The 24,160-nt window shown below is 42.5% G+C and overlaps 1 protein-coding gene across 2 annotated transcripts in view; it reads right to left on the bottom strand.

The window, feature by feature from the left end:
• LGMN (legumain) overlaps nucleotides 1-23,488 on the bottom strand; it is a 28,712-nt gene extending 5,224 nt beyond the window's left edge. Inside the window, exons 1-8 of one of the 2 annotated variants that reach the window (XM_082485150.1) lie at nucleotides 23,421-23,488; nucleotides 16,166-16,350; nucleotides 7,397-7,494; nucleotides 6,453-6,534; nucleotides 5,895-5,980; nucleotides 3,189-3,264; nucleotides 2,654-2,716; nucleotides 1,674-1,740 (exon numbers count right to left, since the gene is read on the bottom strand). In XM_082485150.1, the coding sequence (XP_082341276.1) occupies nucleotides 1,674-1,740; nucleotides 2,654-2,716; nucleotides 3,189-3,264; nucleotides 5,895-5,980; nucleotides 6,453-6,534; nucleotides 7,397-7,494; nucleotides 16,166-16,303 (610 nt within the window). In that variant the 5' untranslated portion in view covers nucleotides 16,304-16,350; nucleotides 23,421-23,488. Of the gene's footprint in view, nucleotides 1-1,673; nucleotides 1,741-2,653; nucleotides 2,717-3,188; nucleotides 3,265-5,894; nucleotides 5,981-6,452; nucleotides 6,535-7,396; nucleotides 7,495-16,165; nucleotides 16,351-22,477; nucleotides 22,606-23,420 lie in introns of those variants that run through there. The other variant, XM_082485149.1, reaches the window with a different exon arrangement.
• Between the last annotated feature and the right edge of the window lie 672 nt (nucleotides 23,489-24,160).

Below are 24,160 nucleotides of genomic sequence, written 5' to 3'. Positions count from 1 at the left end.
AGTAATTTTTGTTTTCTTTTTTTCAACCCCTCACATGATTTAGTACTTCACTGCACATGATATATTTTCCCAAATATTTTGGCTTTCAATCATTTACTTCTAAATAGCAGGAAGGAAAGAAGCCTGTTAATCACCGTTCAGTCAGCCTCAGTGCTGTTACAAGACCTCCTTCCTTGCTGCCAAATGTGTGGTCTGGGGTGTTTAAAGAATATACACTTCTGGGGGAAAATCCACTATTCGAAGAACTGCCTGACAGCACTGTGCACTAACAACCATCTATATGTTCATTTTCTTTATTACAATGAGGACTTTTTTCCAAACTTGGAGTAAATCCCATAAATCATCTTTTCTTCCAGAAAATGCCACCTTCTAAGTAATATCCTTTCTTGCATGACAGGCTACACTGACAGCAAAGCAAAACAAACCTCTACAACATCTGCTCCAAGTGCAATGTTCCCAGTAAGTCATCTCTAACACAGCAGAAATACTGTAAACACGTCTTTACAGGGATTATCAAGGCAAAAGCTATTTTGACTTTTTGCCAAAGTCAACTCATAGCATACTTGTGTAATTAAAGGAAAGTTCAGGTTTCAAAATGAAAAAGTGTTAGGCATGCTTTTATCTAGCTGTAGTGTTGTTTCTACTCAGAATGTACCTCAAGTTCAAAGGCCCCCAAAAAAGTCTTAAATTTTATCTGTGTAGTAAAGTGCTGCTCTTAGCACCCTTTAAAATGTTTACTAAGTAACCAGTTAAGCTTTGTAGTTCACCATTGAAGGCTGCCAAAGACAGCTTTGTAGTGTAATACATAAATTGTCAATTTTCCGCCTTTTTGAGTCTGCGGCAGAGCTGGTGGTAAAACCAGAGAGTCCCCGGACTGGAAATTCCTAATACAACAAACTTTGAAAAATGCCGATTCGCTAAGCACTTATTTTGAACAATCTTCAATACGAAACATTCCGTGTGAACTCTGTGTAAATCCTTGATAGGGCTGTGAGAAGTCAAGGTGGGTGCTCCGCAGCGTCCTCCAGGGCCAAAGACCCAGGAAGCCACGGATAGGCACGTGGTTGGTCTTCCCTGGAATCCCAGCTTCCAAACTACGAGAAAGCCAGAGCACTCGGTCTCCCTGCCACAGAACGGGAGTTTGAAAAGATTTTGATTCCTCATCCTAATCAAGGCTGAGCTCACAGCTCTGCAGCAGAGAGCTTAGAAACCCCGAAAAAATCTGAGTTCCGCTTCCTGGCTTACTGTGCAAGTGAGTGCAGCAAAACCGCCTGGCAATGATGTCTGGCAATGATGTCCCCCAAGTGCCTTTGCCACTCAATGAAACTGAGGGCAGGAACTTCACACCTGCTCTTAGCAGTGCTCAGGCTAAGAAACGTCAGTATAACTTAACTGCTACCAGTTAAGGGCAACCGCACAGTTCCTGAAAAGAAATACGTTTTCAACTTCTTATTTGCAAGAAACTGAAAGCCTTGTTAGTCTTTTAAAGACTCCATTGAATTCTTTAAAAGGAACTTCCCATAAATGGAAAATATTACTTTTTCTAATTCTTTTGCTTCCCTCCTAAAACTGTGCATAAATGTGCCTCGAACCTATTCTTGACAGGTATCTGTTTAGGTCCTGCCTGTGACAAGCTGTGACATTTAAGTCCAGTAAGTTAACCGATTACTCACCATTGATATTATCAGCCAAATGATTCATCATAGATCCAGACTCGCACGCTTCAATGTAAAACACCATCTATAAAATAAACCAGAGACCTTAAGAAATTCCATGAGGAAATGAAAAAAAAAGTCCTTCAGCACTTCTCAGCTGTAGCTAGCTGGCCTGTACTGCCATCCCTGAAACAAACGCTATCTATCCATAATGCTACAAAATAAAGCACAAAAGCAAATAAATCAATTTTAATTTTGGGGAACTAAACTATGTGGAAAGGAAAAACAAAATGTTGTGGCCTGGATGCGATTACCCTCTATAGAATCCACAGGGATCTACTGACTAAGGTACAAAGCACATATCAAACACACAATCAGTCTTCAGGCACAGCAATGTGTCACTATTGAATGTAGCGTTTCTGGAACTAACAGCCACATAAATGTTCCTAAATACAGCCAGCCATAGTAGACAGACTACCACAGAAAGCTGCTTTAAAGAGGCAAGCTACTACAATGTTCTGAATATTAATTTTTCTGCTTAAAACTACTTGTGATGAAATAAATACACAGAATTTTCTGACAAGAGGTACAGTCTCTTAAACTATATTACTAACCATAAGAGAGACATGAGGTCTATACAAACTTCCTGTACTAACAGTTCAGTCTGAAGTGAACAAAGCACAGGAAGAGCAAGTCAGGTACATATTATGAGGGTGCGGTAGTTACAGATGTTGTTCACCCATGGTTGGTCAGAATATATACCGTTATCAAAAGGCAGTACACTACATCTCAACACTGACTGCAAATAGACAGTAAACTAAAAATGGAAAGAGAAAATTTGGAGAGGATCAATCCTTGTAAGTGCAAAATCCTTATACAAATTTCATTGCATGGCAACTGCTTCCTCCTGCTTTAAACAGCTCTCAAGATGAAGACAAATCCCTCTCCCCCATGGCAGCTGCTCTTTCAATCTCAAAACTTCCGATATGCTTGTTTACCTGCCGGTATTTTTTGTGACGATACATGTACCAAATAGTCTTATTCAAGTCCTTCACGTGAAGCTGTAAAATAAGGCGGCTTGTATTAAACCCACTTATGTTCAATAGACATACAATTCACTTAATAGCAACAAATACTAACTGCTGTGAATATGTTTACTGTTTCCCATTAAATTTATCCAGTGCTTTGCCCTTACACAATGTTCTAGTATTTACCACTCTGGAAAAGATCAGTAATGGTCCCTGATGATATATTTTGTACACCAGAAAGCCAAGTCATACCTGTGTGAAAGTCTGGACCACCAAAGTCCAATGAAATACTAAATGACAAAACTTAATTTCAACTTGAGTGCTTCAGATTCAAACTGGAAAAAATGCAAACTGGGGTGATGAGGAGAATGTTGCTCCTTTTCTGCCTCCCCCATCAATAAGGCAGCGCATCAAATATTTTCGTGTTTTACAATTATTAGTTATTATTTTAGTATGTCACTACAAGGATGTTTTTTATGACAAAGTAATCCCCCAAAACGCTTACATCGTCATCAGGAAAAGCCAGAAGTCCTGGAGCTCCATGGTCAGTGAAATAAACAAATACATGATCCTTGGGACCACTGTAATGAAAAAATTGCAAACAAAATCTTTCTAACCACTCCAATCTAATCTTCACTACAACAACAATCATCTGCTTCTCAATGCCAAGACATGTCAATATTTGAAAATAATACAGCTGAAGCACCTCGTCCTCTCGGTCAGATTTTTTTCCTCCCAAAGCATACTACTTTGGGTGCTTATGAGAGGAGATGAGTGTCTGCAAAAGGAATGAAAACAGGGACATAGGCTAGTCCCTCAAGCATGGGGAATACAGCAATTACACTTCATGTTTCAAACTGTAAACTGATTGCTGGTTAGGCGGGGGTGGGTACATCGAGTATGGTGGGAGCACAAGTGGTTTTTAATGCCTATCTGAAGAACCTGTTATCCTGCGGGCATTCGTAGCAGTCTGGTAAAAAAGGAACGGCTTTAAAATTAAGTTATACCAAGGCACCAGTAACACAGGGATAAACTATAAAAACTTCTTTGATAACATCCTCAGGTAGGTTTATGAGCTACCTTGTTGTGATCTGTATGGCCATACTTAGTCAAATCAGTGCCAGCCTACATCTCCATGAAGAACTGATATGCATACAAGCTCACCCGTTAGGCTAGACTGGTTGAGCACTGCACGCTCACAGGCTTTGACTCCCTACATCTGTGCAGTACACTGTTTGCTGTGGATTTTCATTGCACTCTAAACCAAACAGATCAGGTTTGGGTGATACTTGCCCTAACAGCCAGATCTGCAAAGGGATTTTGCTTTTACACTGTATTCAGGGAGAATCAAATATAAAATAATGTGAACAGATTGGAAGGAGACCCCAGACTCCCCTCTCTTTCTCTGTATTAGTGGTCCAGAAATCAGTATTTGCTCTTGCTCTTTCCTGACTGCAAAGAGGTATGACTGGAGCAGCTTAAGGGGACATTGTCCAGCCTTCTGCCTGGTCGACAACCTGCTGGTTAGGGTACAACGTGGAAGACAATCTGGAAGCCTTTTGGGCAGAGGATAACCGAGTTCTTGTCCCACCCAACAGCAGAAGTCAGGCCACTTGGAAATTCACACAACAGGGCCTAATAAAGAAGGGTTGGGTCTTACTTTCCTGGCTCCCACTCTTGAGCCTAAGTGCAAAAAATTCAACCAAGGTGAAATGTAAACAAGACTTTTGTATGTGGTTTCAAATTGTCTTCCTGAATAGCTAAGAGTCTTTGGCCCTCTGCATGGCCACTCCCTTATTTGACTTGTAACATCAAGCTTTCACAGGTGAGGTGTGCTCTGAAGTACTTTTTTTTTTTTTAAAAACGAAAAATGCTTTATAGTCACCTCTTGACTCATTCCAGCTACTAGAAGAGAACAATCTAGTAACTGTGCAGCAATTTATTAACTTTTTGCCTATATGGCTTGCATATATCATTTTCTATCTCAGCTTTTCAGGATGAAGTTTAAACAATTGAGAGCAATAGTTTATTTGACTACTGTCCTGCTCCTTCACTTTTTAAATTCTCCCCAATGCCAGGGCAGGATTCTTCTCTTCTGTTTCATTGCTTTGTCTCTAAAATTAAACTGTTATATGAAGATAGGTACTTACACAATTTTTCTTTAACTAGGTTAGTTCTTCCAAATGGTCAAATTTAAATTCTTAAAGGTTTTATAGGAAATACTGTACATCAAAAATATAACATAACTTTTTACCAGCAGTACTGAGTCAGAAATATAACACACCTTAGTAAACAGGCATCACAATTGCATATCTCAAACTCTGCGGAAGCAAGACGAATAACTGACAGCAGGTATGCTTCCAAGAGGTCTTCTAATCAGGCCCTCAAGTATATTGCTTTTATTCACTAAATTATATAAGCCTTTATAAACTACACCCATTAATTACAGATCTTACATTCTACTTACCCAATCTACAATTTATTATTGTTCATATATTAGAATTCAGCCAAACTTACAATCATTTGTGTAACTTAGTTTACAAATACCTTAAGCATAATACATCAATTACAAAGTTAATTGCTTATACTACTTTTTTAATCGCAAAGATTTTTTCGCATTAAACTGTATTTCCATTTCATCACGTTCAAAGCCTCAATAACCTTACATCTGCCACAAAGACCATGGCTGGGGTTAGACATGCAATTCTTTCAGCTGGTGAGCTGTTTAAGCTATCTCTGTCCCTCTGCCACTGACTGCTACGTCTCACCACTTCAGGTGACTAATACAGCTGTGCACGTACATTAAGCCAAGCCTTAGCAAACCCTTTCCAGAGGTCTCCAAACCTTAATAAAACTCTCTTTGAATAGCCACTCTTGCAAAAGACAATAGCCTAAATAACAAATACCTTAACAGAGTTGGTACTATCCTCTAGACTTTTTGATACCTTAATCAATACTGGACTCCATACCAGCCAAACATCAGCAGTTGCTCCTTGGTGCTGGATAGTTTAAGAAACCAGAACCATTGTATTTGTAATATGAATGACCTGAAATTGCCATCAATAGTCTTGTTGTCTATCGATGACAACGCCTTTTGTTGGATTTCTGATTTGCTGGATTCTCAAGTTGCTCTAATTTACCGTCATTTGTTGAAATCAGTGCCAATGTGCAACTACACATGCAATCATTTTCTAAATTAAACTTCTCTTACCTTTTCAATACTTTTCCTGATCCCACCCCTTTCATTGCTTCCGCATCGCCTCTGAGAACAGCAAGGAAATTCTTTGGAGTAACATCCTGAGGATTTAAAAGGATTAAAGTTAAATCTGATCATAAAAACAACAACAAAACCTTAATTTAGAAAGATGGCTTCTGAAAGGCAGAATGCATGCATGGATGGCGAGTTTAGGTGGCCGTCCTTTTCAATCCATCATTATATAATGTATTAGCCACTGATGACTCAGATACTGAATCCTGAAATCACCAGGTGATTGGATTGCTGTTCTGATTTAATGAAACAATTAGTCTTACACAGCTGTTCTCCAGATTGAGTTACAACATTTATGAGTGCAAGACTTTTATCGCATTCAGAGCATCTGTTGTTTATATTCATCTTACGAACATCAAACTTCATGCCAAACCATGCAGGTGAATAAGCTGGAGGCTCTATACTATATGCATTTTGGAGTGTAAGCTACAGGCTGAAAGGATTTATTCAGACCATTGGCTAATGCTACACCCTCTCTGGGGAACGGTGTTTCATTCCTACCTCCTTTGTATAGTCCTTGGGCACTCCAGCGTACACATCTGTGCCATTAGGTCTATTGATGACGACGCCTTTTGTTGGATTTCTGAAAGTGAAACAGAACATAAATATGAATAATTAGCCACATAGCACACAATGACCACAGAACAACTAGGAAACCACTTAAACTGTCCTGACTGACCAGCTTGCCAGAGAGAGAGTACGGGTACTTGCACCATGTGTTGTTAAGCGATCTCAGAATAAAAAGGCCTTTTCACTTCAGTCAGTTACACACGTTTGCTTCAGGTGTCCTTATCCTCAGGGTACCTTCAAAATCCCGCCTCAGATCACGTCAATTAATCTGAAGATGTAGGTGGGTGGTCTCTTACACTACCATCTCTCTACTTTTAGTCTTGCCTTTAGTCGCTTTTCCTCTTTGCTCCCAGTGCTGCTGTGCATGTGAAGTCCACTGATTTTTGCTGAAGTTGTCTCAGAATTAGAGGCTGTATAACTAAACTGTTTCATATAGAAAACAATGACACGCTCCAGACAGTCACCAAGAAAGGGATATGTACACTTCTTAGTTGAATGTACATTCTCCGATGACATCCTTTCAAAAAAGCCCTGCAAGTCATACACAAAGTTTCCCTATGTTTGTCGTTTTGGGCTATTTATCTGCTGCAAACTGTTACGCCCAGGAGTTAAGATCACTTACTCTCATAACAACGAAGCTCCACAGTCCTCAGTCCCACAACGGGTGCCACGTTGTGCAGTAAGGCTTACAAAGCTCATGAGAACTTTTCAAAGGAGAATTATTGTGCTGATGGATAAAACATCTCTGTGCATAGCACAGGTGGTTTTCAAGTCTTTTCTTACAAAACTGCTACAAACTCAAAACACATTGGTGACTATGGCATGTTTGTAGCAACCATATAGTTTGTGACTATATGTGCGCATTCATCACTTACTCTTCATTATCAGCAATGTCGTCATACATCATGACAATGATCTGTTCATCTGGAATTCCGTTTCGGTGTACAATCTGGTATGCATGGCACACGTCTGCCTGAAATTAAGCAGATTTTCATTACTAGTTTTAACAGGGATTTTACCTTTGAGACCAGAAGAAAAATAGCTTTGCAGGCCTAAGAGCAGGCAATTATCCAAAAGAAACTGCATTCAAATATAAGAGATTGAGGGTTGCTAGAGGGCAGAAATACACAGGTTAAACCAAAACTCAATGTCTGTCTCTAACTAGGAGTAGTTGCATTAATTATACAGACTATGGTTAAAATCTCTCTCTCATTTACCTATTCTGATTTCTTATTTAAACACAAACTAGAAGTTACTTCAGACTTGGTACAGATAACAAAATTTAACAAAGGGTTCTCAGCAATGTTCTGTGAGAAAATCTAAATGAAAACCTTGTGCATTGACAGACAAATCCAAAGTGTGCCAAGTAGAAGAGAAAAGTTGGACTTCCACCAATTTCAATTAGCTCTGTACCAAGCCTGCATGACTAAGCATCAGACTGCCCTTGGCTTAAGCAAGTGTGGTTTACCAATCTCACCTCTGCAAAGATTTTTTTAAATTTTGGTTTACTAGATGAAAATTTTGGTTACGGATAATTTCCTTTTTAATTATGTATTTCTTGTAGAGTAACACTGAAGCTACTTCAGGGCAAGAAAACAGATTTCAGTGGAAAACAGAATTGCAGAATTTCTATTCGGGCTCTTTCCCTGACTTGTACAGGATATGAATAAGCAGAATTTCTTTAGAGAACCATCTTCGCATGATGCAGAAATAGCAATACTCATCAAAGTGATATTACAGTTAACGCAAACCTCTATCAGAATGCTAAATTCTTAATAACCCCAGCCTAAATAATCCTCTTCTTTTAGACCTGCAGCCTGTGAACAACCTAATGGGATACCGACAATCATTCCTAAACTCTAGAACTACAACCTCCCACGTGCTAGAAAAGCTGTGCAGATTTAATAGAAGAAATCTTGCTTAACAAATGCACACTCCAAACGCAGGCAAAAAGCAAGCTTTACACCTTACTTCTGTAGAACTAATCTAAGTTTTTGGTTTGTAAACCAAACCGAATTGGTTTAAGTGGACCTACGTAAGTTCCGATGACTTAGGAGTATTAGTGATTTTTACTAGTTTAACTGAAAGGACACCGTAAAATCCTGTCACTTTACAATCCTTGGTCGTCTAAGTGTGCCTGAAGCTGAAAAGGGCGGGTAGTGGTGCGTGATTCTGGGAAGGGTGAGGCACATTCAATGCTAATGAACTCTTCCACAGCAAAATCTCTTCCTGTGACTAACCCTGAAAGTTAAATTGTCTTTACTAACTAAAGCAGTTCCATTTCCTACTACACAGGTGAGCCTACGTTCTCTTCCACCTATCCCAGACAATCTTCACTGTTTACAGTTCTCTCTTTCCTTGTATGTCACCATACCAGCCGCTGCCTCAACAAGCCAAAAGGCAGAGGTTAAACAGTTATAAAGGCATTGCATATGATCTGAAATAGCAGAGTGCAGGTTTGACTAAACACATATTCGATTTGCAGAAGCAACCCAAGCAAAAGCAGAAGGAAACAGTAATGAGGGCACCTCTACACTGACTGAAGAGTAGACCACAGATCCCCTCTCACTCTCCAGACATAATGCACTTCTGTTACGCTGACAGAAACAGTTATAGGCTGGCGACACAGGGAAATGCTTGGGCATACCATAGTGATATAATATCAACATATTCAACCAGCAAGTGTATGTGCTCCCGCAGCCATGTGACTGGCCAGTAGGGACTTCAGGGGTGTCTTTAGTTAATACAATACCAAAGTACCCAAAATTAGTTAAGCTTCGCAAATGCATATTATCAGTTTTTTTCGTCTGTTCTCTCCTTCCTTTTGATTAATCGACTGTTTGCTCACTATGTCCTGTCTTACTTAGTAAAGTAGACATTGGTGGTAAATTTAAACGGGTTAAACTCCCTACTGTGGAGGGAAACAGATCAATGCGATCAATTCCCTTTAACCGTAACTGTTTGGGGATTGTCCCAGCCTTTTAAGGCTTTTGCTAAGGGAACTGTACCTGCTGGTAGCATAATGGTATCACCAACAAAAGCTAGAGCAGCAAAAACATGTTTTGCTGCTACAACTCCATTGACTACAGCAGGACAATTCTGAGTAAACAGTCGGGGCTTTTTTTACATAGAATTAGCTGACCTGACCAGCCACCTTTGATGCTGGTCACATCTTCCTCCTGTTGCCTCCCGTACGCATAAAAAAAAAATAAATCTCTATAAAACCAGAACAGAAACAGTCTGCTGCTAGAGTAGGGAGGCATATGCAAACCTAGAGTATTTCCTGTTGATGCACAACTGCCTCTCAAATACTGCTATTTGAGCCTTATTTCTTCCAGAAATACTTCTGGTATAGCTGTACCTGTAAACTACCCTAAAAGAGACAGCTAATACTGTTCCAGATCTCTTCTTGGTATTATTCTTGTTGGTTTAGTATGTGAAACAAATGCTCTAAATGTTTACTGGATAAACTGTCACTAAATGCAAATCATGCTTTTGTGGCCATGATTTGGGGTGGGTAGCAGCTGCCCTGCACAGAAGAGGAGAAGGTATAGCTGTACAGTTGCTACTGCCCAAAGGACTTCACATGCCAGCTCCAAAATGGACAGTTAATGGCATGGTTCAGCCCTTTCATTCCCAGGTTAGTCTAACCCTGTTGCTACAGCAGCAAATTTCCATGGAATAGCTATACTTAAATCTGCTTAAGTAACTCCTAGATTTTGAAAGCATGGGGATCAGAGGTGGAATTCCCCTATTTTCCTGGGATGGGCATTCTTCCCAAAATGTACATTTGGGGGAAATTCTAAAAGGAAAAAAAAACAACCAAAACAAAACACTCCAACTTTCCTCTGCCATACAGCTGTTTAAGCATTTGAGTGACACAGTTTTCAAGCAGACTGTGTTTGGGGGCGGGGGGGAGGTGTTTGGAAAAATCAAGTTATTTTATGACACATGCACGCATAAATAGTGCCTAAAGGGAAAAGCCTGGACTTTCGTGAATTTGGTTACTTCTGGTCTTATGACTGCTAGGTTCGTGGCTAAGAAGCATGTGTAATGAACTGTCAGCTTCATTGCAAAGTGCACTGCTCCCTTTACAGGTTCACGCCACAGCCTAAAAAAGAATGAACTCTAATATATAAGGGCGGTAGAAGAATACACCTGAAATACCAGCCACGTGTCATTCCCCTGCTTAAACATACATCAGTGAATCAGCCAAAATCTCTAACTGTATTTAAGAACTTAGGAAAGGTTTTCCCACAGCTTCAGTTACAATTTTGTGAGCACAGTGAGGAAATGTTAATTGAAGCCAAGTAGCCAAAGCATCCTTAATGCCTGTTACCTGCAAGACTGGAGAATTTAGGACTGTCCTGGAATAAGATACTGCTTTGGCTGGTTGCATCCAAAACCCTGAATAAATACACTCCCTGGCCCATAAAGCTCAGTAAGTATAAGACTAAAAACAATAACTGAGAACAGACTCATGTATGCAAACTCAACTGTTTTTAATTTTCAGCATTTTAATTTTACCAGACTTTTTCAGCTATTTTTCTCCTCAAGTATGTACTCCACCTTTAGTAAGACTGTTTCACACCAGGCTTTTCCATTGACTATGTCCTTTGGAGTGTCCACAAAGTATTGGTTTGTCTCTTTCTGATCCGTTTGTGAAGCCAGCTTTAGTTTTGAGTTAGCTGGTACAATCACCTCCCAGGAGTGGTAGAAGTATATGCAAAATTCTATTTCTTTTAAGAACAACTAGTTTGTTGGCTCATTCTCTAAATCTACCAGTAGCATTTAGTGCTGTATTTGCACACGTATGTCACTAAGGGTTCCATAGAATCACAGAATTGCTGAGGTTGGAAGGGACCTTTAAGATCATCAAGTCCAACCCTGACAAAAACCACTTCTAAACCATATCCCTAAGTACCAGATCTACCCTTTTTTTAAACACCTCCAGGGATGGAGAATCCACCACCTCCCTGGGCAGCCTATTCCGATGTTTAATTACACTTTCGGTGAAAAAGTGTTTCCTGATATACAATTGAAACCTCCCTTGACATAATTTGAAAAGTGATAGGACGAGAAGAAATGGGTTCACCAGGGAGAAGAGGTCAGCCCCCACCTCTCTACAACCTCCTTTCAGGTACTTGTAGAGGGTGACAAGGTCTCCCCTCAGCCTCCTCTTCTCCAGGCTAACCAACCCCAGTTCCCTCAGTCGTTCCTCATAAGATTTGTCCTCCAGACCCCTCACCAGCTTTGTAGCCCTTCTCTGGACACGCTCCAACACCTCTATGTCCTTCTTGTAGTGAGTGGCCCAACACTGAACGCAGTATTCGAGGTGGGACCTCACCAGTGCCGAGTACAGGGGGATGATCACTTCCCTAGCCCTGCTCACCACACTATGCCTGATACAGGCCAGGATGCTGTTGGCCTTCTTGGCCACCTGGGCACACTGCCGGCTCATATTCAGCCACTGTCCACCAACACCCCCAGGTCCTTTTCTGCCTGGCAGCTTTCAAGCCACTCCGCCCCCAGTCCTGTAGCGCTGCATGGGGTTGGTGTGACCCAATCTTCCAGAGAGATATCATCTAGCTCTGCATAGTAGAGAGCCAGGGAACCGGGCAGTACTCTTTCTGGTCTATATTATGAGTGCTTGCTTGCATTTAGGGAATAGCAGGCAGTCTGGTAATAAGCAAGCTGCTACAGAGAAGTCAGAATAACTGCTGGGGAGCAGAGAGGGGCACGTCTATAGTCCTTCCACAGCCCAAGCAACTCTAAACAAAAACACTGAGGTATGCCTAAACCCACCAAAGAACTGAGAAGCCACAAGCATAAGGCAATATAAAAGTAAGACTATCACGCTGGGCTGTATACTATTCAAAACACTTCAAATTTACTTTAGAAACTTGAGAAGATGTGTAAGACAAGTTTAGATCATCCTGATTAGGAAACAGTCCCAGTTCAGCTACCACAGAGGCAACAAGCTCCCGCAAGGTGTGAATCTCGCTCACAGATAAGTGCAAACAGTGGGTTTTCCTTATCTTGTCCGCACTTGAGGTTTATGCCACTGATAGTGGATCCTGACCACTGACAGCTGCGTTACAAGTCTTAGCAGGAGTTTCAGATTCCTTGAGGTTACAGGTGCAAACTCAGCATTTACAAGGTCTGCGCAGTCTTTACAAACTTACTGTTCCTGAGGTCTGTACAGCATGCAATGACGGGCTATTTTCCCCATATATTTTCACGTATGGATTAGAGACATTTTGGAAGGTATAATAATCTTCCCCTCCTTTTATGGTTGTTCAGTTAGATGAACCCATCCTGCTATCAGGTAAGAATTGCAGAAGGCAACAGAATAAGTTTTGACTGTGTTGTGCGCAGACAGCACGCAAAACAACTGGAGCTCATAAAATACAAATGTAATACAAACACACAACATCATGTATTAACTGTACCCTGCATAGCTGAAATGAGCCATTGAAACTCAAGAGATGTGTCAGCTGAGGTCTCACATTACAAAGGGATATTATGAGTGTTTAGTTGCACGAAGGGAGTAGCAACCAGTCCGGTAATAAAAAAAGCATCACATTGAGTAACTACTTACAGGAAAATTCGCATCTACAAATTTACTCGTACACAGGCTAGAACAGAGAAGTTCTGAGGAAGAAAGGTGATGGCAGGAGGAAAGCAAATTAGAGTACAACATATTTTCTCCTGCAGTTTCTCCCTTGGAAAGCAAAAAATTAAACAAGCCCAAAATCCTGGAGCGCTGCTTCACTTTCTGACAGTACAGGTATTATACTACTGAAAAATAATATGCATTTCCGCATGTGTTCGCTATGGAATGACTTTCATGCTGGATGAAGCACAGAACTGGAAGTCCAAGTCCTATTCCTGGTTCCACTGTAAGTGACTTGAGCAAACAATCTGAGTATTTAACAGCGCTTTTGCTTCCAGCACTGGAAGGTATGGAATACTAACACATACACAAAGACATGGTGATGAGACTGCATAATGTTTCCAAAAATCTGTTGCAACTCCCGAGATTTCTGTAGTAACTTTCTTCCTCTGTATAACTCTCCTAAAAGTCTATGGTTCAGTTGTTTTTGCTGGGAACAAGTTTCCTCAATTTTTTGATACCCAAGGCATCCTTCTCTGGATTACACTTCATGGCACACACAGAGTGGATTTTCCAGGACCACCTGCTGGGTCTGTCCCACAGGATGCCGTCCCACCACAGGTGCTCGCTCCTGCCAGGCCCTTGCTAGCCAAGATAGCACAGGATGCTGATGCTCTGCATCTTGTGGAAACTGATTCTTTTCGTAACAAGTTAGGGGCGCATTATCTTGCCCAGGACAGGTAAGTAGGAGCTCAGCCCCATTCTGAAGGATCCTTCACACAGACTCTCTTATTTTATGATGCTAATTTCATAACTTTGATAGAATTATTAGTGGTGTTCTTATTTTCTTTTTTTTTTTCCAAATGTTAATGCTGTACCTGAAGCAAGCAGCAGATGTTGGAAATTTCTAGGACTGAGATTCAGAACAATTTGACATTGCAGACATTTTGCATTGTTAGTTGACATTATCTTCAAAAACACTGTGCTTAAAGAAATCCCATTCTCAGTTTTCTCACCTTGAAAAGCAATTACTTACTGTCTCCAAAGCATGACCACACTCAAAAATTAATTTGCTTCTGTGAAACTGGCATGTTCAAAAGACTTACTGTTCGACAAATACGTAAGTGTGTTTTTCTTGTGTTCATAACTCCAATACACTTGGCAGATATACTTGCCATTGAAGGCTCACTGACAGAAAAGTTAAAAACCTCTATGCTTGGGCAACTGTAGAAAAGGAATTCTCACGAGCCACAGCTTCAAAAAATAGTTTTATTTAGACAATGAATGTTGTGGTATTAACTCCTCCTAGAGTGGAAGGGAGCCAGCGAGACTGGTTATACAGCAATAGCAATAACCATAGCACAACTCAGTAATTATATTTAGGCACCCCAGGGCGGGTAGTGATCAAGTACAACGCTAGCATTTTATAATTGTTTTCCAATTTCAACTTTAAAAATACCTTTTTTTTAAGGTTTAATTTTAAATAGAAATAGTTTATACTAAGACCGTAATATTCCAACTGTGGTTATTAGGCGATAGCTACAAGTGCAAGGAGCTGGCAAAATCCCTAAAACCAGTCTGTCAAAGTGTTGAGCTAGCACTTGCCAGCAACAGGTTCTTCTTCAGATGCAACCAACTCGTCAGTCTGGTTCATTCAGTTTTAAGCTCACCCTTGTGCTGAATGTTACAAACTGATTGTGAGCTGAGGGGGAGGAGAAACATACACATAAAACCCAGCATGCCCAACACACAGCAGGCTTGCTTCTTCCTCAATTAAGAGAAATAGAGAGGATTAAGCTTCTCTAGATTTTACAGGCAGTTACAGTAAAAATAATAAACACTTTAAAAGTGTCAGTGTTCAGCAAATCAGCTTGGTATATATACACAGTACATTTAATACAGTTTAACTTTTAAAATGCTGGTTTTGTACACTAGTGTTTCAATCTCTGTTCGAGTTCACCTTAACCAACAACAGTCTAGTAAACTATTTTTCTGACATTTTGAAATATATAGATATATACATAAATCAGAACTAAATGGACTGTGTTCTGCAGGAAAGCAAGACGTACTTCCAAGTTTAGAGCAAAGACTGCATTTAAGTGTAGATTAAGCTGTTTAAGGGATTGCCCAAGAATTCCCCAAAGGGAAAAACTGCTATAGTCTCCTGACTGCTGATTGTAAGTCTTGAACTTAATCAGAGTTAAGTCACTTGGATTTAATCCTGTCCATCCCGACACTCACACTCAGACCACAATTCCACAACACGCTGGCTTTGACAAGTGTCAAACTCAGGAGTTCCTGTTCCCTTTTCTCCTATTTCTGCCCTTCACCCTGATCCCTGCATGCCGGTGCACTGTACCCTTGGTGTGACAACACAACTCTGAGGCCATGCTGTCCAACACAGTGAGCAAACTGATCCAGGTTAAAAAAAAAAAACCCTTCTGCATGTCCTCCACCCCAAAAAAACATACTGTGCATTTGTAGCCTTTGCAGATTTTTTTAACTGGAAAGAAGGGAGTCTTTTCATAACATAAGGAAAAGAGGAAAACAAATGGAAAGAAACATGCATGTGTCTCAAAATGAGGTTTAATTCAAGACATAATTTGTTTACCTGCAAGTTGGGGTTAGATCCTCTAGCCTAGTAATAGAATATTTAGCCTAAATCATACACGTCCCCCAGGATGCAGAAGGGTGATTAGAGGAAGAATACTCTCCTCCTGCTAATGACAGCTTTTCAAAAGATGAATGGCTGGACAAAGTTGTAAGCAAAAAAAAAAATAAAATAATTCAAATAATAAAAAGAGCAGTGGAGGGGAATTCTAGGGGTGAGAATGACGAGAATTAAGACCAGGTTGTGAGTGAATCTTGTTGCTGTTTGTTTTGAAAACTTCACACGCTCCTGGAGGTCTAGAAGTGGAAGCACTTGCCCAAATGACTAGTCTAGGCAGCTATCATCTCCCCACGATTCTCAGAGCAGACATTTTCTGGAGTGTGGCCAGCATCAGCATGTGGAACCAGTGGTCCTTACCTGGTGTCGATAGTTGTACCAGCCATTTGAACCTGCAACGATCACCACCCAGTGCTTGCCTCCATCTTCAGGTTCTTCCATGGGGAAAGTGCTGATGCCCAGAGCACAGCCCAGCAGCACAACTGCTTTCCATATCATCTCTCTTCTTTATTTACTCCACAAATGGAAGAAAAAAAAAAAAATCCCTAATGAAGAAGTTTGAGAGAAGTAGATTAGAGGACATCAGTCAAAAATAAAACCAACACAAAACAAACATCAGTAGTATCACAACTAGAAGCTTTTCTTGCTTGTGGGGATTTTTTGTGTTTTACAGACCATTCAACCCACAGTACAGTTTCTGGTCATATCTTCCTTTAGCACCAAGCTGCTTCTAGTTACAAGAGTTTTCTGTCAGCTTTCAAATCTGACTGAAAGCAATTCTAAATAGGACAACCAAGTCTTTCAGCTCCCTCTGGTTGTTTTGTTCTATAATAGCTGGTAATTAATAAGCCTTAAATACAGGGCAAACCTCGCTATCATTTCACAGATAAAAAAAAAGCTCGGATTAATACTGTTCTCTTGGTCTCTGCTTATGTAGTTCACTGGTTTCCACTCACTGGCAATTAGCCCCTTATTATTGAGTCAAATCCCAGCTGATGTAGGCACAAGGATGCATAGACATGGAGACTTGCTTGGGAGTTGGAAGGTCAGAGCGTCACAAAAACTCTCTGTGCCTGCAAAAGCAGAGAGGGTGAAGAGAGCTGCTCCTGCCGCTGTTCTGCACGAGGTACAGCCCTAACTGCTGGGGCTGGGGGAACGTGCAGACTGCCAGAGCCTCACGCTATTTGTGCAACCTGTTACGCTAGTAGAGAGCAAGTGTGAACCAGTACCACATGAAAGAGCAGCATTTTCATCTCTTTTGCACAATGGTTAAGTGTTTGCCCAAAGCGCACAGCGAGAGAATCAGCTCTGAGTCTGTGGACATCAAATTCAGAAAAGCAGAGCCAGAGAGGCGGTTTGAGCCCATGCAGAAATGGCTCTTTCTGCTTTCTTGAGAGGACTAGAAGCAGTGTCCACACTAATGAACTTCCTGAGTACCTTGATTGTCTGATAAAGTGTTTACTAGAAAAGCAAACAATCTGGCCATATCTAATCAAAGGCTTGCTTTTGGTTTTCAGGTGTTTGGTTTGTTTTGTTTTTTTTTTGTTTTTTTTTTGTTTTGTTTTTTTTTTTTTTGGGGGGGGGGGGGGGTATACTGGTCAGTCCAATGTGTCCTTGTAAAGCAAACCCCCTTGAAGAACTGCATGCTTTTGTCACATGCACAAAGCACTGAGAGATGGGATTTTATACTGTTCTACCTACAAAAAAAAAACAAACGATTTTTGAGGTTGATCATTGCTGCTATGGAGGCAAGGGGTGTTGTAGTAAGAGACAGTCTAACATGGTTTTCTCTGGAATAAAAGCTGGGAACTCCCAAGCAATAGGACATGGTCACAAAGCACAACGTCAAAGCTACCATTAAACCAAATAACTAAACAGTATCTAAGTCAATCTCAGTTCCCCACAGCCAAAACCTCTGTTTCAGCCTCATTTGAGTGGCTGCAGAAGGATGAAGTAGCCAGCTCACCTCCAGAGCAGCTGCGCACAGTTAAGACTGCTAACAACACGTAGTATGGGTCTTTCCAACACTGGATCTGCTGGTGACTAGGATTAAGTCTTGTAGGCAGCAGTGTGAAAAAAAAAAAATATATATTTTTGGAAGGTTTGTTGTTTGGTTTGGTTCTTTTTTTTCCTTTCTAATGGAGGTAGCACAAAGTAAAGGAAGTAATGTTAGCACATCAGCTCCTATAGGAAGAGCTGTTACCACACAGAAAAACTCCAGAACAGAAAGGAAAAGACAGAACCAAAAGTTAAGTGCTATGACACAGCTTCTTCCAAAAACTTGTTTGAATCTAGGAAACTTATCTTGCAGGAATAAGCCACTCCTGTAACTGTCTGCAGGCGTGAGATTTGGGAGTGAGAATAATACATGATAATTTAACAGTTTAGGGTTTGTTGTATTATTAGCTACTTCAGCAGTTAAGCGGATATGAAGGAATAAGCAGATTTTTTCTGCAGTTTGATAGACAGTTATAATGTCTTCTGTTGAGTTGGAATTGTAAATTCTTGTCATTGTTGTTGCCAAACAGTGACAGGTGGCTTTGTATAGCAACTATGCCTTCACTATCTTGTCAATTCTTCAGATGATTAAAACAAACAAAACACTAACAATGGCCTTGAAGATACACTGTTTATAACATCCACAAAAACTGCCTACTCCTTTGCCTACAGCAGTGCTAATATTCAGACCAAGTTGTTTAAAACTTCTGTCAAGTGCCACAGGACACAATGGGCCAACAAGCCTATTCATTCCTAATATTCAGCTTCAGGTATATCTAACTCCTAAAATATTAAACAAGAACAGAAAATCAATATATTTTAGACCATATGGAGACAAATTTCGTGCAAACAGATCCCCCGAGCTCAGTATCTGTTTCATGAGGAGAAACTTTTTTCCATGTTCATTAAAGCATAACTTTTCATTTCTCCAACAAAAAACATTACTTACAGTTACATGAGAAATACAAAGGGAAAATTAATGGTTCAAATGATTGCTGAAGGGCTGGAGATCCTTCCACCTACCTCTTTGAGATCACAGAATCACAGAATTATCAGAGTTGGAAGGGACCTCTAGAGATCATCTAGTCCAACTCCCCTGCTAAAGCAGGATTGCCCAGAGCACATCACTCAGGACTGCATCCAGGCGGGTCTTGAAAATCTCCAGAGAAGGGGACTCCACCCCCTCCCTGGGCAGCCTGTGCCAGTGCTCTGTCACCCTCACCGTAAAGAAGTGTTTCCGTGAATTTGAATGGAACTTCCTGTGTTCTAACTTGTGCCCATTGCCCCTCGTCCTGTTACTGGGAACCATTGAAAAGAGCCTGGCTCCATCCTCCTTCAACCCACCCTTTAGATACTTGTACGCCATAATAAGGTCTCCCCTCAGCCTTCTCTTCTCCAGGCTAAAGAGTCCCAGCTCTCTCAGCCTTTCCTCATAACGGAGATGCTCCAAGCCCTTAATCATCTTAGTTGCCCTTCGCTGGACTCGCTCCAGCAGTTCCCTGTCCCTCTTGAACTGGGGAGCCCAAAATTGGACACAGTATTCCAGTTGTGGCCTCACCAGTGCAGAGTAGAGGGGGAGAATGACCTCCCTCGACCTACTGGCCACCCTCGTCCCTATGCAGCCCAGGATTCCATTGGCCTTTTTGGCGACAAGGGCACATTGCTGGGCCATGGATAATTTACTGTAAATGTAAATAATTAATTCAAATCCAGGACATATCAATAGAAGCCGTGTTGCTGCCAGCTGCTCACTGGGTCATACAACATGATGGCTAATTTCAAGGCGGATGCCCGTCCACGAGGATCTATCACACGGAAACAGTCACTGCCACCCACTGCCAGTTACTGATATACCATGGAACAGAGACTAAAGTAGCTTCAGAAAAAATACACTATAGAGTGCTAAGTCCTGAATCGGAAACAGTTTGATGGGACTGCCTTTCCTGACAATTTCACACACCGGACTATAGGAACACAGATCTGTAGCTCTGGGGACCCCAGCCAGCACCTCTGCAGCGGGCTGTGCTGTGCGGGACGCAGGGGTACCAGATACCAGCCCTGCATTCTGCCTGCAAACAGGCCCACAACAGCAAAGCCCAGGGCCACATCAGGAACAAAGACTTAAGTTATCAAGTCCCTCAGGCAGTCCCTCCCTGAGGAATTAAACAATCTCCCAAGTGGTACGCGGATATCCAGATCATCAGATTTCCCACCTCTGCTGAGACAAAGTTGTGAATGATGCAGAAGGCCCAGGGGAAAAACACACACACACATACACGCTAAGAAATATTTGCACTGTATCAGGAACACACATATGTTTTATCGTGAGTCATCTAGAACAGAAAAAAGACTCACCTTTTATACTAATTAATGACATATAATCCCACTTATCTGCCTTTTCCTATTCCTATAATTAAATCAAATTAACACTAGAAAGGAGGGGAAAAAAAACTAGACATACCACAATGCACTAATAAGCCACGATTAATAAGTGCTGAGCTCCCCAAGGTTCTCTGAGCAGCATTTAAAATAGGTTTAACCATTAAACACACGTGCAGTGAGAATACGTCTTTCATTGCTTGTTTCCAACTACTTAAAAACAAAACAAAACAAAAAAAAAAAAACAACAAACCCACACCACTATACTTCTGCTTGTTCTACAGAAAGCCTTTCAGTGCTTAGGCAGGCAATTTAAAAGACTGTGTTCTGGGTTGTGTTGAACCAGTTCTTGACCTACAGTTGAGAAGCGAAAGTTCTTGTCACATGCTGTGTCTTCAGGTCATATTAGAAGAGAAACCAGCTCAGCTGACAACCTGAGGTACAGCAAAAGCTGTTTTCTGAAAGCAAGGAAAGATCTGTTACATGCAATCCTAAATGCATGCAGAGTGAGACTACATGGAAAAACTGAAAATTCACTACAAGAACATTTTAGATCTTTGGCAAACCACAAAAAATGAGGTTATTTGATCAGGTCTACCTAGTCTTGCTGGTAGAAGAGTTAGTTAACTTTTCTTTAGAGACCACGTAAGGAAAAAGGCACATTTCACAGACATAGTGGGTTCGGCATCAGATCTACACACGCAGAAACACAGCGTGTACACACACAGGTAGGCTGCTGCACACATGCAAAAGAAGCATGGCCAGAACTGGCTGGCCGTTGCCAGAACAATTCACTCAGCTCCGTTTTTACTGACAAAGGTACCTTGACCACTTCCCATTACATGGCTAGCACACCCATCTGACTTGATAAGAGAGGGATGCTTAAGAAAGACCACCTCTGGCAGCAGCCAGCTGCTGCTAGGACAATTCTTCTGGTCAACAGCCTGTTCCCTGAGTTCCCAACTTCTCTTTGGGAAAACAGTCCACTAAGACCAACAATCTTAGAACAGCGGGATACCACCCTAAAGAGACAGGGTTGCATGGATCAAAGTATTTTCCACTAGTGTTTAGCGTGATGTTGACACTTTGGTAGCTTAAACTCCAAATATACCTCAAGCATAGCCTCTCAGAGCTATATAAACAGAAACCATATATCTATTTTCCCTTCTTGTGAAATAAGCAAGTTAACAGTAATCTGGGGGAAAAATAACAGCCTTAAGATAATCAGCTGATCACTCCATTTTTTTTTCTGGGAAATCTCTTACTTCTTTTCAGCTGCCCTTCTCATGACCACCAGGCTTTCAGATTTCAGAATCAAGCACAATTCTTTTTCCCACAGAGTGCTTGCGTATTGCCCGTCACTGTAATATTCAGATACCAATTTCCACAAAATATGTGACTCACGATAGCCATCCTCTCAGGAAACTAACGTCTACAGTCTTCTGTCAGCAATGTGCTGCCTACATGTTGTGCCGGCCGCCACACAAACTGAAGCACCTAAACCCGTGATTAAGCCCCTGCGCAATTAGCCTGATTTTCTTTATGCACTTGTATGGTAGAGAGAAAAAGACTTTATCACTGTAAACTCTGATAAGGTACATTTTGAAGGAGATTATGGTCTCTGTTGCAAAACAATTCTTTACAAAATCTACTAGTAACCATCTTACGAATCAGTTTAATTTGACTAGGACTTGTAGTAAAATAGTTAAGTATAGCTACTGAAGAAGTATAAGTCACTTTCACTGTAAAAACCAAAAAATTGTAATTATGTTAAATCAGAATGGTTTAAAACCTTTTTAAATGTTAAATAAAGGTATTTAAAATTAATTTTAAATAAAGTTCATTCTATTGTTTGCAGATTCCTCTTTCTCAGCAGCAGAAAGATGGCACTATTTACCACAGAAAAAATAATTAAAAATAAAAAAATTACTCCTTTTTCTTCCTAGGATGGCGACAATCTAATAGACCTGGTTTAGGGGATTTTATTTTTTTTTAAATGCACCTCAAAAAGCACAGATGCAAATTTGGCAAATCCTAAGGCTTCAGTAAAACTGCTTCTGCTACTTACTTTTTTATCTGTCTACAAATACATAAAGTCTCCGCAATCACATTCTAATGGCAGAAAAAAACACTATTGCAACACTGCACGAATAACTTTAATTTATTACATTGCATGATTCTGCATGATTCGGAGGGCACAGGGTAGAGGATTAAGCCAGATACAGGTGAGCACTTCTGCTCAAGAAACATGGAAACGCTTAGAGCATGGACAGAACGAAATTCTGAAGTGCTTACGCAGAAAAGTCTGAGATTCCTGCACTCCGCGTGTCTTTTACTTTGGTTTATCTCAGCATTTCAGATCTTCACGGCAATCTTTGTTTTAACCCCCAAATACAGACACCCAACAAAGCGTTGTCCCATCCTAAATAGGAGCTGCCAGCAGTTCGTGCCACTAACTCCGGGCGGACCTTCCCCGTACGGCAAGGCTGCCCACCAGCTGTAAATAACCAGCCACAGCGCAGCACCCTTCAGGCATCATCAGCTCTTTGCAGAAAACCCGTAAATTCTCACTCCATCCTTTTCCCCCCGTTAATAACGTATTACCGGGGACTAAACCTGTGCTGCCGCTACTGCCTCCCCCCGGCTCTCCCCCCCTCTCCTGTACCAGCCCTGAGCAAAGCCCCCCCTTCACGAGCCGCTCGGGCTCCTCTCCCCGGAGAAGCCCGTCCAGACGGGCTCCCGAGCCAGAAGGGCCCCGTGACGGGGCGGGGGGGGGACACAATGGTGCCCAAATCCCTTTTATGAAGGGCAGCCCCCACGATGGAGCTGGGCGCTCAGCGGCGGCGACAGCGCACAGGCGGAGCGGCGGCGGGCCGACCCCTCTCCCGGCGGCGCAAGGCGAAGGGGGGGAGGGGGCTCTGCAAACCGACCCAACCGTCGCCCCGTGCCAGCCCCGGCGCTGACAAACGGTCGGACCCTGAAGAGCCCCCGTCAGCCGGGGGAGGCGGCAGCGCCCGGTGAGAGAAACCGGCGCCCCTCGGCCTCTCCTCTGGAACCGGTGGAGCTTCTCGCCCCCGCTGCCGGGGAGCGTGGCGGGGCGGGCCGGCACCCCCTCACGGCACCCCCCATCACCGCACCCCCCTCACCGAGGTGCACCCCCGCCGCCGGCTCTGACAGAGCCCTCCCTGCACAACGCCGTCCCCGCGGCTCGCCCGGCGCGGCCCCAGCCGGCCCTTACCACGCCGCCAGCCGAGGTGTCGCCGCTGTGATTGCGGCAGGCGCCGTGCGGAGCCAGGCGACCGCGGGCCGCGGCGGGCGGAGACCGGTCCCGACCAATGGCGGCCGAGCGGAGGCGAGGCCGGACACGCGCCCGGCCGCACTACCCGTCCCGGCAAGCTCGGCGCTCCTCCGCGCTCAAAGGGCGGCGGGGCCTGGCGCGCAAAGCACGCTGGGGGTTGTAGTCCCCCGGCTGCGCGGCGGGCGGCGCGGGCCCGGCAGCAGCCATGGGCGGGTGTCTCGCGCGGGCCGGGGAGCCCGGCGGGGAAAAACACCTGAGAAACGCTGCGGTGAAGTCTTCTCCGTTTTTAATGAGAGAACGAAAAGCAAAGATCCCTTTTGAACAGGAGAGGCACATGCTCTTTGCCTGAGCCAACCCGACAGAAAGGAGCGCACCGGCTTCCCCCCGTGTGCTGGCCGGCAGTTAAGGAAAACAAACAACTTTGCATTTTGCTACCCACCAACCATGGTTTTGAACGTATGCAGAAAGCCACAGTGTTGCTCTGAGTCTGCCATTTGTGTTATTTGCACCCTCGCAGCTTTGCTTATGATCAGAGATGTAAAAATCAGTACGGGGTTCGTCATCAGTACCTCTCCAGAAGCCGGCGCCCCCAGTAACCCGGCCTGTCTGCCAACACAGCCAAAGCGGTTAAAATTGGGGCTGGTTCAGGGCTGACCTTTTTGAACTGACAAAGACCGTCA

This window comes from Vanellus vanellus (genome assembly GCF_965231255.1).
Source record: "Vanellus vanellus genome assembly, chromosome: 6".
In the NCBI taxonomy this organism is placed as follows: domain Eukaryota; kingdom Metazoa; phylum Chordata; class Aves; order Charadriiformes; family Charadriidae; genus Vanellus; species Vanellus vanellus.
Note: the sequence above shows the minus strand (reverse complement) of the source record. Positions and strands in the feature narration are given on the sequence as shown.